Source organism: Pocillopora damicornis, chromosome 1 (assembly GCF_964200805.1).
Source record: "Pocillopora damicornis chromosome 1, jaPocDami1.2, whole genome shotgun sequence".
In the NCBI taxonomy this organism is placed as follows: Eukaryota; Metazoa; Cnidaria; class Anthozoa; order Scleractinia; family Pocilloporidae; genus Pocillopora; species Pocillopora damicornis.
Genome location: NC_142670.1, coordinates 2,967,090 through 2,983,772, shown reverse-complemented (window position 1 = coordinate 2,983,772; position 16,683 = coordinate 2,967,090). Strand labels below are relative to the sequence as shown.

At 37.3% G+C, this 16,683-nt stretch overlaps 1 protein-coding gene across 1 annotated transcript; it reads left to right on the top strand.

Moving 5' to 3' along the window:
* Window positions 1-958: 958 nt before the first annotated feature.
* Window positions 959-15,558, top strand: LOC149051330 (uncharacterized). The gene is made up of 8 exons (XM_089199455.1): window positions 959-1,585; window positions 6,199-6,479; window positions 6,578-6,692; window positions 6,784-6,906; window positions 7,819-7,923; window positions 8,592-9,116; window positions 9,262-9,647; window positions 13,013-15,558. Exons 1-7 carry the CDS (start codon window positions 1,495-1,497, stop codon window positions 9,609-9,611), a joined length of 1,590 nt encoding a protein of 529 aa, XP_089055581.1. The 5' UTR covers window positions 959-1,494; the 3' UTR covers window positions 9,612-9,647; window positions 13,013-15,558.
* The last annotated feature ends 1,125 nt before the right edge of the window (window positions 15,559-16,683 follow it).

Here is a 16,683-nt window from a genome sequence, read left to right as displayed (position 1 = left end):
AGTGCCTTGTCGGTAGGGGTATTAAAAGATCGGTTTTATCAGCTGAGTTGATAGCGTAAATTTGCTAATGTAAAGAGTTTCTAAGCCGACGTTTCGAGCGTTAGCCTTTTGTCAGAATGAAAAAGAATTAGGGCCAACGCTCGAAACGTCAACTTTAGGAACTGTTTACGGAGGCCAATTTACATCATCAACTTAAAACTTGACGGACCGAACCCGTGTTCATTTCAGGTTCATCATCGTCAGCACTGTCCTCGGAACTGCTGCTTCCCGAAGTGCTTTCGAAATCTTCACACGAATCTGCACTCGAACTATTTCAAAAATCCTTGCATCTCTCTGCCATTTTTCTTTCGTTGTATTAAAGGGTAAAGTTAGAAATTAACTAAGCTCTAATCTTGATTGGAGATCGATTTATCTTAATCTCGTGGAGAGTCGAGTAAATTTAAACTAAAAATAGACTTGTCTGTAAAAAACGCCGTGGCAATAATACAGGGCAGTTGAACGCTCCAACTAATGCGCTCCTGGCCAACATGAGGAGCTCTGGCCCCGAAAAAAATTTGTATCAGGGAGGTTGAAGTCCGATCGATCGGCTGAGCTTTCTAGAGTTACGGGATCCAATCTCGACCCAAAAGCACTGGTATGTGCGAAAAAAAAGTTACTGTGAAATCAGACTGAAAAGAAAATTGCGCGTCACCCGACCGGGCACTCATGTCTCTCGATTCAGTTCTTTAGTATACAAGAAGGCAAAAATTTGTGATATGCTCTTGTCCGTTTACTGTGTTTATGACGCATCGCTAAAATTTACTTTGACACCAGATACGCACGCGTGCTCGGATCTGAGGTTTTTTCCCACATGACTTAGCAATATCTAACATTATAATATCCAACAAAACACATGAACAATCTGAATATTGGTACCATTTCCCGAAATATCATCTCAGTTTTTCATATGCATGTTTTATCATCCTTTATATAACTGTTTCAAATATTTTCCATCCGCGAAGCGTGAATTGTTATTTTCAGGAAGTCTTCGTTTATGCAAATTTATCGCGTTTTCTTGTTGGCTTAATTTGATAATTTGTTTGCTCAGAGTTAAGCAGCTGTGGATGGTTGGCTTCATTTGTTTAGAATTAACATCTCGATGATGAAATGGTCAATGCTAGATAGCTGCAATAATTAATTTACTTAATTTGTAGAAATATAATAGCATAGTTGTATTAATCTAGTTTAAATTTCTCTATAACATTGTGACGCTTTCCATCCATTTGCTACTGAAATAGCTTGTTTTAGCCTATCGCGGCAAATACAGGACAAGTATTACTGAATCCACGTGAATGGAAAAAAATATTGAAAACATTCAACGAGTCACCAGCTAATTTACATTAAAAAAAGTTTTTGTGACGCAAAGCTCGTCTCGCCCAGTAGCATTTAAGCTTGACGGTAGAGTGTCCCTGCTTCACTGTAAACGATACACAAGTACAAGTATTTTCTTCAAGGATGAAGATTCCCTCCAAACTATCTCTATCTTTGCTGTCCCTAACAGTTCTGTGGGGAGGATGGCTTCACTTCCCTGCGAATGGAAACGAGGGTAAGTCTTTGATATTTATGTGTTTTCTTTTGCTTTTCCGTCTCTTGTTTAGAATTCCAGTTCATCATTGCTTCGAAATAAGGTAGAAATGTAACACTTGTGAAAAGCAGTTTCTGCATCTTTTTCGAAGTAAATCTTTTTTTTCTGACTTCTAACTTAACGTATCAGTAAAAGTTACCAAGTTGAACTTTAATTTACATAAAAAATACCTGATAAGCTCTGTGTCTTTAGTTAAACAAACTTGTACACGCAACCGTTTCGAGGTAGAAATTTCCTTTTCTTCCCTCTTTGTCATCAAGCCTGACTTTCATTTGATATCAGCTTTGAAGCGCTTTGCCAGCTTCAGAAAGCTATAACATATATTATCTGTAGGTTTAACAGCAAAAAAAATTCTAACAGACGGAAGAATTGAAGGAACGTCAAGTATTGACTAGCACAAATTTTGAGCGATATTGAAGTACTTCTTAGGAATTTCAAATTGCCATGGGCGAGCCTAACAGAAATTATTTCTTAGAAAAAATTGAAAAGCTTGAGTAAGTTCCAAAAATTATGGTGCCAAGCTCATTTCTTTATAGCATGCTTTTTAATTGGCTCTGCATTTAAGAAAACCTTCATGATCACACATTTGTCAAATCGTAAGCTTTCACGACTATGTTACATTGAGTTGATACACAGGATGAAGAAAATCATGAGAGTTTTTAAACCTTTTCTCTATCTTCTCGCTCGATTACACATTTTGAGAAGTGGATTAAAATGAAGTTATGCTACAGTTTAAAGAGCCACTAACAATCAAATCTCTGTGTTACGCGTGAAAAGAAAAGACTGAATACAAAATACGTTCTGCCTTCCAGTCGATATACGGCCGAAGCAACGTAAATTTATCGCGCGGCAAATCGAATTTAAGATGGATTTTTAACACTTGATTAACCAGTTTTCACTGAAGATGTCTAGAAATGCTTTGGAAAATATTACTTTTCTTTTAATATAGGTGACATGAGGATTATTTTAAAATTTTATACGCAATTGACAAAAGTTTCATGAAAAATTAATCACTTGCTAAAAGTGACTGCTTCTTGAAATGAAGCTCTCTCAAAGTGCAAGAACATTTCGGTCCGTTGATTATCAACTTTTCAGCGCGGATATTTTTTGAAACCAAACAATAAACAAATTTCGAGAGGAATTGTGTAAATTTTAAGAGAGAGAAAGACTTGCAACGAAGGGGAGGTTTTAGTCGCCCACCCAAGTAGGAGCCACGCACATCAGAGGTCACAGCAACAAAGACACGCCAAATAATCGCCCTTTTGGCTTAGTTGCATTAAAAAGACATATTAGGAAATTCAAAAAAGATAATTTTCGCCTTGAAGGTTATACTTTACAAGAGAATAGGAACAAACTTACTCTATTCAGGGCTCTGTATTTTGGTTGTTTGTTCAACGATGCCATAACAGGTGGTTTAGAGCTTTAGCTAAAAAAAAACCCAACAATTTCCTAGATCTTCATAAACAGATTTTAAAAAATTGCTGCATAGAAAGGAATAAACTAGCCTAAGTTTTCCTATAGATTCAAAATTGCTTAGAGAGTTTTGTTTTTTTAGAAATACTATTTTGGATACGGATGAAGTGCATACGTCTTATGTTGCACTGTGAAATAATCGTCACACGTTATAATACCTGTCGGATTTTGCATTAGCTCTTGTCCCAATTTATAATTAAATGCTGTTCCACTTTGCACCCACTTTAGTTTTGAACATTGTCGATGTTATTTCTGTGACCAATAAGTTTTTAAGGAATGGAAAATCGTGGTCGATTTTTAAGTTGAAACGATAAAAAAAAAATTAACGAAAATATTGAAGTTCTTTCAAGTAAACACAAGACAGTGAAACGGTTGGTTCGTCATTAAACAGCTGTCAGTCATTTATGCAATCTGCGCTGAATACACTACTAAACTGAATACAATACTTAAGTGCCGCTCTCGCTAAGAGCGGTCCACTCGACTTCCCGTCGGAAAAAGTTTCCTTTTACTTTTTGCCTATGAAAAGGGTTTAGGACACATGTAAACGATGCACTGGTATATTTTTTAGACCCATTAACGCCTGCATTTTGAGAATTCTTTCGTACAGACTGGTTAATTTTTTATATGCAAATTAAAGTCGAAGAGAAGGGTCTCTTCTGATCACACTGATATGAAAAATATTTCAGGTGAAGTTTTTATATTTTTTCTGTGAACTAGCTGAATACACCTTGTAACTTGTAGCACAATAGAATTCCACGAGCTAGAATATTGCAGTCGATAGGCGCTGAACAAAATCTGTGAAATCTACACTTTCGCTGTCCTCACGGGCGGTCTAGCCAAAAATTATTTTCGGCTTGTGGCGACGCAAAAAAAGAGAATTGGGGAAGAACTAAACTATTTTTAAGCATATGCCTAAACCCCGCTCTTAGACCGAGCAGCATTTAACACATGGTCAAGAACACGTAAGCTTGACGATAGAGGTTCCCTGCTTGAGCTGCTTAACAGTTAACGATACGCATGAAACCGTCTTTCCCGCTGCGTTTTTAAGAATGAAGATTCCTACTTAACAAGCTCTATCTTTATCGACTAAAATATCGAGCTGTGTCAACTGAATTGGTCAACGCAAATTTTGGGGTGATTCTGTTTTTTTCCTAAGAATTACAAGTTGGTTGTTTACGTAGATACCAAGGCGCCTAAGAGATTGTAATTTGAATAGAAAAAAGGAAAAATGAGAAAAGAAAAGAAAATGTTGAGTTTCCAAAATGTTACGGCCCAAACGTCATTTCTTTGTAAAATTGTGTAAGCTTTTGAAACTTGTCGAGCATTGCGCTCGCTCTTCAGCTGCCAGCTCGTGAAGCGCACTGGCTGAGTTCCCGAACTTAAGAAAACCTTCATGATGGCATGCCCTACATATCACCACGCTTTCCCAAACTGCATTTCGTTCCGTTAAATATCAGCTTTTCAGCACAATAGGTCCTGAGACTAAAAGATGATGTATGTAAACAAAATTTAAGAGGAAGAACGATTTGCAACGAGGGAGAGTTTTTAGTCGCTCATTAGCATTAACAAAGACAAACATTAGGTAATCTGTTTGCTCATCAACACCAAAACAGGTGGTTTCTTCCCTTAACTAAAAATAACATAGAGGCTGATTATATTTTCATATATTTTATGTATAAGGCGACATAAGCCAACCAGAGTTTTCAAACAGGTTTAAAGCTGTTAAGATTGCAGGGCAAGTAAAAAATCTGTTATTGGCTACCGATGGAAAAAATAGTTGTGGTGTGAAAATTACCTCGTAATAAAAAACACTTTATCACATAAACTGCGGTGTTATACAGGGATTTCTGGCTCCGAGAAAAGCCGTAACAACACACGTGAAAAAATATCGTATTTTTTCACGTGTATTGATATAGCCAATTAGCCGCTGACACGTCACTTGCCTTTTCCGCCACTTGGTCAGGTTGATGAATGAACGGCAAAGCCTTCACGATTCTTAATACAAGTTGTTTGTCGGAGCTTTCTCCAGTTATGGCTGCTAAAACACTGAAAATCCGTATAGCAGACTGTGAGGTTCAAATTTTCTTAGAAGGGGAAAGAAAGCAACATACTAAAAGAAAAACCCAAAGTTACGTATTCAGTGGCTTTGGTGTTAGCATTTCTCTCGGCTGAGAATGAAAATTGACAACTGAAAGATTTGCCACCGGCCGATTTTGGCTGTTCACCCGAAAGACGTCTTCTGTCGGTTAGGACAAAGTCACTAAATGAGAATTTTGTAAATTGAAAATTAAGACCATTGTTGTTTTGTAATAATGATTCAATGCATTTTTTCCATTTTAACAATTAGCGCCAACGCACTCTACGATTGTTATTCGGGGATTTTCGATTCTTTCATTTTCATTCATTAATGAAGTCGGCTTTTCTTCTCAGGCTATTATGTTTATATGATAAACAAAATAACACATGGTTGCTTGTAGATATGGAATTTTTCTTCTCGTGTTCAACTCAACATCTCACTCGTGAGCTATCGAGTTAAACACTGGAAGAGAAATTCCTTATCTACGCGCGCCCATGTATCATTCTCCACTTATTTTTAAGAAACTGAAAATTCATATTTAAGTCTAAAAATTTTCTTTTTAAAGCAATTTTGTGGTAAAATGATCTCTTGCATCAGATCTTATGCGGAGTGATAAGTTTGAAACCTAATTGATTTATTTTTTAGCTATCTTTTACGAACTATCTTAATACCAAAAGCCCTTTTAATACAAAGGCTACCATGAAGATCTAACGGCAAGCCTTTTTTTGCCCGTTATTTATTCTGTTATCGGTAGAGTCACTTTATGGGGTTTTGTGTGTGTGTGTTTAATTAACTAACGGACTGAAAATAGTAGTGCTGTTGATTTTCATTTTTTATTATTATCATTATTTTTTTTAATTTTTATTTTATTTTTTTATTTTTTATTTATTTCATTTTTTTGTGCCGACCCAAAGTGTTTCTAAGGTACAATACTAAATTCTGTAATGTCTGATGATTTTTCTGATCAGAGTGTAAGTATTTCTCTAGCTGAAATTCTGATGACATTTTTCCTTATGAATCCAAGTCCCTCCAGATTTTGGCTGCCGAAGTCTTAGGTTTAAGAGATCAGAAGGAGAACGTGCTCCTCAACGTTATGTATTTAAAGAAATTTACTCGCCAATGGGAAAGGAGCTCATGACTCATGACTGTAGATATGAGTGCCTCATGGAGAGCAACTGTTTGTCTGTGAACATCGGCCCACCAAACGAGACAGGCTTGAGGCTCTGCCAACTGAGTACTTTTGACCACACCCAACATCGTGAAGATAAAGAAATACGAAAAGGTTTTATTCTCTGGGCCTCTGAGGTAGGATTTTACTTTACATTACAATACAATCGTCTGAAATCAGCTTGGATGTTTTTGGTCAAGTATAACTGCTAACAGGCATTTTTCTATCCTATCAGAATTCGTGCTCCAGTACTCCCTGTCTCCATGATTCCACCTGTCTCAATGGATATACCGACAAGAGATACATTTGCCTGTGTCCAGATAATTACACGGGAGAAAACTGTGAAAAAGGTCTTACTAATATTCTTTTTTAATGTTATGAAGGTTCTTCATCCAGCTTGCGGACAACTTTATGTTAGTCCTCATTGTTTTCTTTGTTTAGATAGAAACGAGTGTATTGACAACTCTCATGACTGTCATGCCAAAGCTGTTTGTAATAATACCGAGGGATCATTTACGTGTAGCTGTACAGAAGGTTATCAGGGGGACGGTCGGAATTGCACGGGTGAGATTCATAGATATTCACAGAGACATATTAATAATAATGAAATATTTTTATAGCACCATATCCAATGGCTCATGGTGCTTTACAAAGTATTGTTTGGGACTTTGGCCAGACTGCATTAAGCAGTTTACAATTTTTGAAGTAAATTTTTGTAGATGCCCCATTTTAAGAAATAAGGCCAAACCACAACACTGAGAGCTATGTTCCCTACTCTCTGAGATAAGTGTATAAATTATTCAACGTCCCCCATCGGCCAGTACAGAAGAAATGTAGGAGAAGGGGCTCATGGTTTTTTCGTCCTCATCCGAGAAGACTAAAATGTCTAATCATTTGCAGATGTCAGAGCAAAGGTAGCACATTCTCCTCAGTAATTTTAAGACCGTGATCATCAGTGTCGGTCCGGTTCGGGGCGTGAACTCTCGACCTCCCAGCGCTCTACAAAATGATCTAACCATTGGCGGTTATCATCAGCCGACTTTGGATCAATTCCAAGTATTAAACACATAAGATGGGGAAAAGTTTTCGACTATTATTATCACTGGTCCTCAAACGTAGGGAGAAGACGGTCGAATGACACCTCTTTTGGTCTCCTTTCAATTTCGTCGAGAGTGATTTATCTGGAGATCAAAACAGTAATTGCTGATGTGCATCACGGTCGAGTTTGCTGAAAAAAATGATGGAATTTCGTTTATAAGTTTTTATTAACTTATAAATTCCCCGTTGTCGTGGATTACACCTCGTATTTCAATTATAGCCAGTGACCAACTAGTAACTAGGGGCAGTGGGTTCGAATCGCGTCCGAGCCGGAAAATTTCTTAGACAATGTAAGTTTTTTATTCAGTGCAATTTGTTCCTAGGATTTCTCTTTATTTGGTGTTCCTGTCCTTTCTTGTTTACATTCTAACATTTTAGATGTGGACGAGTGTACCAGCCACATCCATGGCTGTCACTATAATGCAAGTTGCAATAACACAGACGGCTCTTACACATGCAAATGCAAACCCGGACTCAGTTGCAGTAAGTATGAGAAATATTGTATGATTTTTTTTTTACAGAAAGGTTTTCCAGTGGTTTAACTGATAACGATTTGCGTGATCCACTTGAAACGGCGCCGGAGATAAACTCTAATAAAATGTGCGTTTAAAACGAATACTTACCTCAATCATACCAGTTCAGACAGGTACTTAATCATTCGATGTAAATTGTGACAATGGGAAATAATAATCCTACGCAAGCACACCTTCCCTCTACCAAATGAACACTGAAACAACCTGAAATCTACGAAATCGAGGTTGGACGGATTATATTTAATGAGCTTTGGATTCAATCGTGGCAATGACCACGAACTAAATAAGACAAGTTTTTCACAGATTGCGCTAAAGTGGTTCATTTTTTGAAATGTTTCCACAGCAAATCCACCCGAAAAAACCCATAATGATCAGTGCTCGGAAATTACATTCGTCACAAGAAGACCCCCCTGTGATGAATACCACGTGCCCTATATCTTCCCCCGAATGTCTTTACCTAAGAAAACTTAAGATGTGAAATGCCCTTAAGGTGCTTAATGTTACTTATTTCTTCTCTCAACCGTTTAAACTGATCATAATACCAACTGCCAGACGAAACATAAATATTCGAGATAAAGTTGAAACTTGGTGGATGTTAATTTTACATTTCCCTCTCAGCATTCAAAGCCGTGTTCTCAAATCTCAATGCCACTGGAAGATGTGGTCCAACATCGCTCGGAAGTTACTACGCAAGTCAGGATCATGACGAACAAGTTGCTCTGTCCAGAGGTATTCAACAGTGGACTGTGCCGCGCACTGGTGATTACAGAATAGAAGCAATAGGAGCAGCAGGAGGGTACGATGTAATTACCAACAGCTCGCGCTACCGGGGAAGAGGAGCAAGAATGATTGGAACTTTTCACTTAAACAAGGGTGAAGTTATTCAGATAATTGTAGGTCAAGAGGGAGGAATAAACAAGATGGACGCATCCTCTGGCGGTGGTGGAGGTACATTTGTTGTGAGAGGAGCCGACACACCTTTGATAATAGCTGGAGGCGGAGGAGGGATAGATTCTGCAAAGTCTAGACATGCAGGGTGCGACGCAAGCACAAACACGACTGGGAATCCTGGGTACAGATCATGGTCAGGGGGAATCAATGGACATGGTGCACAGACTGCTAGCGCTTATTCTATTTCATCAGGTAAGAATATTTTTCAATAATCTTTAGCATTTCAGCATTTTGGCAATAAAAATTTAAAAATTTCGTACGAATTATCTATTCTGTCATATTCTCACAATATCCTCATCAAAAATTTTCTAATTCAGTCATTCTCATGAGATTTCAGGTGGTGGTGGTGGCGGGTTTTACTCCAGTGGAAGAAGTGGAAAGAATTTCAATGGGACCAAGGGACATGGTGGCGAGGGTGGTAAGGGATTTCTGCAGGGAGGGGTGGGTGGGAGATCACGGTATTACGATGTCGATGGTGGATTTGGCGGATTTGGCGGAGGAGGTGGAGCTCAGGGACAAGGAGGAGGAGGAGGAGGAGGAGGAGGATACTCTGGGGGAGGCAGTGGACGTTACCTTTCGGATTCCTGTGGGGGTGGTGGTGGATCCTTCAATGTTGGAAACAATCAGCAGAATGAATGTTGTTACAACAAGGCTGGCCATGGTCAGGTGACCATCACACTACTGTAGAAAAAACAACCGAACCGCTTGCCATCTAATGCATAGGTGATTTTAATCCTTTAAATCTCAAGATATCATTAGTAATTCTCATTACTGTCTGCCAAATGATTCTCATTATGTTAGCTTGGAGAATTTGATATCAGATCAATTAGTAATCCCACAATTTATATTTTTCTTTATTCTCATCACTTGCCTGCATGATATTGTATGGATATAGTAAGGAGAAATTCTGTCTTGGTCACTCATGGGAGTTAAAGGGTTAATAGAGATTATATATGACAACAAGTTAGATAATGTTATGGAGCTTGAATATTCATAATGATTAGACTAAGAATCTTGAAGGTAAAAACAGCTCATGTTATTCTACATTACAATTAGCGACAAAGTTGTTGACACATTACGGTTGAAGATCAATTCTGGAATAGTAGACCAGATTTATTCCACATAGCATTTCACCCACTCGTCCACAGCACAACACTGCATTTTTTTTCTTCTGTCTGTGATGGAAAAACGGCATTTCATTAACTTTAGTGCTGTAAGATTTTGCACTTTTTTTTTTATAAAATTGAGTGGGTGACGGGGTGTTGTAGTAAACCCTGTAAATTAAAAAAAATATTTAAAAAAAAAAATCCCTAAAAGCGATTACGTGAATGTTATGTGTCAACTAACCTTATCACCGAATGTAGATCCACTCAGGAGCCAATCTCGTAGTTCTTGATCCATTGTAAAATACCATGTATTCACCCAAATGCCATTGAATCATGTATTCCGTTTGATTATTTGCCATTAGAATTCGGAATTTAAAAGCTTTTTTAGAGGTGCGGCTCAGCATTTTAAAATGTATGCAAATACCGAGATATTTAACAATGGATAGAAGAAGAGAGTTATTTAAGGAGATAGGCTTTACCATCTGAAAAGAGGTCTCTTTTTATTAAGTTAACTGTATTTAACCCTAGATTTCCATGAATAATTGAACAGAAAAGTCAATTAAAATCACGTGTCGCCCTATACATGTATTTAATTTTTATAGTTAGAACATCTATGGTAAGATCTTCCTGCCATTGACCAGGAAAGCATTAGATTGACTTTTCACAGCTCTTAACCATCGTTACGACATTTATTTGTTAAATCATTAATTTTTTTTTTATTATTATTGTTTTCATTCGATCCAGTTTGTTTTTTCCTTCTTGTTTTTGCTCTTGTTTCTTATATCAGAAATACCGAAGGCTTACACAGTCAACAGACATATGGAAGATAGAGCTAAGGAGTCAGCGGTAGGCCTTTGAAATAGAAGATTCATTTTTTGAGTTAGAGAGTTGAAAACATTTTGATTAGAAGTTTGACAATATTTACATTAATTTCTTGTATTTGCAACTCAAATAAGGTTTCTGTATATAATTACTGATTCCATGCAAGTGCGATTATCTCGATCCAAGCTTCAGTCGAGCTTTGTTCTCATAAAGGAGAACACATAGGAATACAAAACCTCTCGTAAAAGAAAAAACTCTGCGAACAAAGTGATACCCGGCCTGGACCCATACGAGAGAGAGAGGAGGGCTTGCAATACCTTTTCACGTGACCTCAAATAGCTCAATCTGTGTAAGAGGCTCTTCTTATAAAAAGAGGAAAAACTTCGTTCCTCCCCCCCCCCCCTCCCTTCTCTACCCCGCCTAGTGCAAATACCCGGGAAGATGATCGCTCTAGGATCCACTTAACGCATATGACGTAATTCACATTATATTAGTGGAAATATCGCACTTTGATTGTTTTAAAAGCTTTTAAGGTGAATACACTTCAGTTAGTTTAGGTGGTAAATTAAAGCTGTTGCTGCATTTTAAGTGGTTCTAGAAATTTAGTGTCAAGCTATCAATAAAAAAAAGTTCTCCAATATATAGTTTAATTGCGTGTCCGTTCCAACATATTCATTCCTTTAAAGACAATGAAAGATTGGAACACTGTACAAAATAACCCAAGCTTTTTCCTGTGCGAAACTGAAGAGAGGGAAATTTAGCCAAAATAACTGATGAAAAAGAAATGACAGATGAAAATTCATCATAGGGACAACGTCAACGAATCCCTCTGCCCCTTGTTGTAAGGTGTGGTATGCCACTACTAAAACATCTTTTGTGTCAACTAACTTATCGCCGATTGACCATCTACATAGGAACCATTTTTTTTGGTCTTCGATCCATTGTGAGATACTCATGCCATTTCATCTAATTGTTCCCGAACTGGGGACTACGTCATCCGCCGCAACGATTATGGCTTTCATGAAAAATATTTTGAGTTTCAATTTAAACTGCACCACTCTGTTTAACAGCTACAGCAAGTTTTTTCGGAAGTGTCTTCGATAAGGTTTTCTTTCGGCAGATGTTTACAGCGAGAAATTCCCGGATTCCAGATGTTAAGGAAAACTTACTTATTTAAAGAGTTTCAGTTGTTCACTTTTACGCAAGATACATTTGCGTGCTTGCTTCACACATACTAGCTAGACATTCTGATATATTATATTTATTGATGAGAACGATATCCCAGTCTGATAACTGATCATATAAAAGAAAACCCGAGATTTAAAATATAATGCCGAAAACAAAATCCCAAACAGGTCATACAAAACATCAAAATTGACTAAATTAAAAAAATGATTTTAAACACACTCTGAGCTTTAACCCTTTAACTCCCATGAGTGACCAAGACAGAATTTCTCCTTACAATAATATATAGATTTAGCCAAGCCTGAAAGTGGAGCTCGCATTTTTTTTTCCCGCACGTCTCAAGGGCAGAACGCCTTGCCCCGGCCAGGACTAGAACCCGTATCGTCCGACTTGCAGCCCAGCGCACTGACTACTGGACTACCGAACAAAGCCGTGGCGTTGATGTGCCCGCGGTACAGTTGACCAGTCGTACGGTCGTACGGTCGTAGGGTCGTACGGTCGTACGGTCGTACGGTCGTACGGTCGTACGGTCGTACGGTCGTACGGTCGTACGGTCGTACGGTAGTACATTCAAATTTTTTCCGCGTGATGGGTTACTACGATATTGTATAATTATGGGCTACGCTCTGCGAGCGCCGCTATCAATACAATATCAACCAGATGAGTGATGAGAATAAAGAAAAATATCAATTTTGGGATAATTAGTTGATCCAATACTAAATTCTCTGAGCTAACATTATAAGAATTGCATAGTTGACAGCAAAGAGAATTACAAATTTGATCCGGCAGTTGAAGGGTTGAACTCTCTAAGATCAAAAGCGGAGATTGTGTCATGTTGTTGACAAAAGACGGTCTTCAACGGAGTGATGGCTTTTACGGCTCACGGCTAAATTTTTTCCAATTTACGGCTATCGGTTAAAATATTTTCATTGTGTTTACCTCAAATTTTCCTCACGTTTAACTTTTCTCTTGCAGCTTACGGCTAAATTTTTGGCCGTTTTACAGCCAACAGTTACCCCATTAAAACCGTCAGGGAACACTTCTCCCTTTTTTGTCCCTGTACTGCATCACGTAAACAGACGGGCTTCAAAATACCACCGTGTTCAGGAGGAGGATCCGGTGGCGCGGCTCTCAGCCCACCTTTTCCTTCAACTTCATGTCTTATCTTAAATTCTTCCAAAAACAGAGGGCAAGTTACTACTCAAATTGAAATAGCAAAGATTCATATATATTGAAATGGTTCTTAACTTATTTAAGCTCTAGTGTAACAAAAGAAAACCGTGTTTGAGAACCCCTAATCTCTTACCCAGATCCTACCATAGAACTGACGGTTAAAACCGATTGGCCATTGAAGGTCTGGGTACGAGACTTGAAAACTTCCTCAGCCAAAATTCATAGACTCTCCTTAATCCTTCAACCTCCAAGAGAGACCAGAATCTAATTTCTCCCTGCAATAATAAAATGGAATTCTTCACTAAGATCATGAAAATAAAGGAAATGATCACCAAGCCAGGAAGCTTTGTTTGTTAAACAGTCTCCTTATCAGCAGCAGTGGAAATATAAAGGGAAAGTATGGAGAATATTCATTCTGATCTTAGGATGTAAAGTGTTAAGCGTTCGTTAAGCTTGTTATTCGTATTTAACATGAGAGTTCCGAAATCAGCTGAAGAATTAGTTAACAGAAATCTCGATACGCGTTAGTTTCATGAAATAAAAATTCCCTCATTGTCTTTATATTTCATCAATTTATCGCTTCATCAACATTTTTTTTTTCGATTTTTATCTCTTTACTTATTTTGTATGTGATTATTATCATTTTTCTTTTTGAGGTTGTCAGGAAGTTTAAGGAGATGACATGGACACTACATTTCATCGTTTAGCGTGGTTGCGTAGCCTGCGTGCAATTTTCATTAAAGGTGCGATGTATGCGGCAAACATTTGGGCGCTCTAGGGAAAAATTCTGAAAATTCATTAGAAAGCGGGGAGATTGAGGGACAGGATAAATTGAAAGATTAGGAAGAAAAAAGGATTATGAGCTATGTCGAAAGCATAAATATCGATGCAGTTAAAAAAACAAATAGCACAACAACGGGTATTATTTTGTTAGAATAAAAACCTATCGACGAAAATTTTGGTGCCTATTAACAATAATGGAGCAAAGAATAAAATCGAAATCGAAGAGGTTCCAGAGAAGACGACAAAAATTTGATATTTCAAATTAAATAATGCTTTAAATAATCTTCTAGATAATTCTAAGGGTAGCTTTGCGCAGGTCATCTTCAATGCAGCCTGCTGTTTTCATAATTGACGATCTCCAGCTGCCAGACAGGAAGATAACAATTTGCCACATAATGAATATCTCAAAGATATATTTTTTTACCCTCGTTAAGTCACTAACAGAAGGAGAATTTAGTTTTCTCTTTTTGCTCGCCCAAACACAAATCAAGTAATTTTTAGGTTACAAAAATAAATGTATTTTTTATTTTAGCCACTGCTCAGGACGATATTCGTAATAAACTTGTGTCATCGACAACATTTTATTGCATTGGATTATATTGCTCTGATAAGACGCTTTTATTCAGCAATGAAAGATGAACGAATGTCAACGTTGCAAAAGGATTTGACTTAATGAGCCTACATTTACAAATAAACAGGCTGTGGTGCTTCGTCGGTAGGGGATATTAAAAGATCGGTTTTATCAGTTGAGTTGATAGAGTAAATTTGCTACTGTAAAGAGTTTCTAAGCCGACGTCTCGAGCGTTAGCCCTTCGTCAGAATGAAAAAGGATTAAAGCCAACGCTCGAAACGTCAACTTTAGGAACTGTTTACGGAGGCTAATTTACATTTTACATTACACCTAATGATCTTGTAAAGTTATGAATGGTTAAAAATGACAAGAAAACTGAAGTTATAAATCTATTTTTATATTCCTGTCATAGAAGAAATGGAAGGAATATATTAAAAGGCTTTTAAATTAACTTGAGAAACGAGACAATCGCTACGAAATTGGACAATTTTTAAACAATTAAGCAACCTGCCAACTTCGAGTAGCATTTAAGCTTGACGGTAGAGCGTCCAGCTTCACTGTAAGCGATACACATGTACAAGCATTTTCTTCAAGGATGAAGATTCCCACCAAACTATCTCTATCTTTACTGTCCATAACAGTTCTGTGGGGAGGATGGCTTGACTGCCCTGCGGATGGAAACAAAGGTAAGTCTTTGATATTTAACTGTTTTCCTTAGCTCATCCCTCTTATGTTTAGAATTCCAGTCCATTATCTCTTCGAAAAAAGCTAGAAATGTAATACTTGTGAAAAGCACATTTCTGCATCTTTTTCAAAGTTATTTGTTTCATTGACTTCTAACTAATTATATCAGTAGAAAGTACCAAGTTAAACTTATAATTTACGTTAAAATACCTGATAAGCTCTATGTGTCTTTCGCGAAACAAACTTGTACACGTCACCGTTTTCGGGGTAAAGTTTTTTTTATCCATCTTTGTCATTAACACTGACTTTCATTTTATATCAGCTTTGAAGCGTTTTGCCAGCTTCAGAAAGCTATAATATATACTCTCTGTAGGTTTAGCAGCAAAACATTTCTAATAGACGGAAAAATTGAAGCAGCATCAAGTATTGACTAGCGCAAATTTTGGAGCGATATCGGATGCCCCTAACAGGAATTATTACTTAAGCGAGTGAAAATTCTTAAAATTATGGTCCAGTGTTATTCTTTATAGTATGCTTTTCAATTGGCTCTGTATTTAAGAACACCTTCAAGATCACACACCGTCAATTCGTTAGCTTTCACGGTTATGTTAGACTAAGTTGATACAGAGGATGAGGAAAGTTATACGAGTTTTTAAACCCTTTCTTTATCTTATCGCTCGATTACACATTTTGGACAAGTGGATAACAGGAAGTTATGCCTTAGTTTAAAGAGCCACTAACAATCAAATCAATGTGCTACGCGTGAAAGGAAAAATGAAGAGAAAATACCTCCTGCTTTCCCGTCGATTTACAGGCGAAGCAACATCAATTTATCGCGCGGCGATATGGATTTTCATAAAAGGTTTCTAGAAATGATTTGGAAAATATTGCTTTACTTTTAAAATTAATTTACCAGAAGATTTTTTCAAAAAAATTGAAAATTTTGAGTTTTAAACGCCATCGACAAAAGTTTCATGAAAAGTATAAATTAATTACTTGCCAAAAGCGGATTCATCTTGAACTAAAGCTTTCTCGAATTGCAAGAACATTTCAGTCTGTGAATATCACTCTTGCAGCACGATATGTCCTTGACACTAAAAGATGATGCATGTAAACGAAATTTAAGAGAAGAAAAGATTTGCAGCGAAGGGGAGGTTTAATTTTAGTCGCCAAACTAAGTCGGAGCCAAGCGCATCAGAGATCACAGAAACAGAGACACGCCAAATAACCTCTCTTTTGGTTTGGTTACATTTAAAAGACATATTAGGAAATTCAAAAAATATAATTACTGCCTTGAAGGTTACATCTTTCAAGAAAATAAGGCCAAACTTACTCTATTCAGGGCTCTGTATTTTGGTTGTTTGTTCAACAACGCCATAACAGGTGTTTTAGAGCTTTAACTAAAAAAAACCAACAATTTTTCTAAATCTTCATA

Excerpts from the sequence above, each read along its gene's own strand:
- LOC149051330 (XM_089199455.1), top strand. The coding sequence starts at position 1,495 with ATGAAGATTCCCTCCAAACTATCTCTATCTTTGCTGTCCCTAACAGTT. Across the intron at positions 1,586-6,198 it reads CCCTGCGAATGGAAACGAGG|TCCCTCCAGATTTTGGCTGC; the intron begins GTAAGTCTTTGA and ends TATGAATCCAAG. Across the intron at positions 9,117-9,261 it reads CGCTTATTCTATTTCATCAG|GTGGTGGTGGTGGCGGGTTT; the intron begins GTAAGAATATTT and ends ATGAGATTTCAG.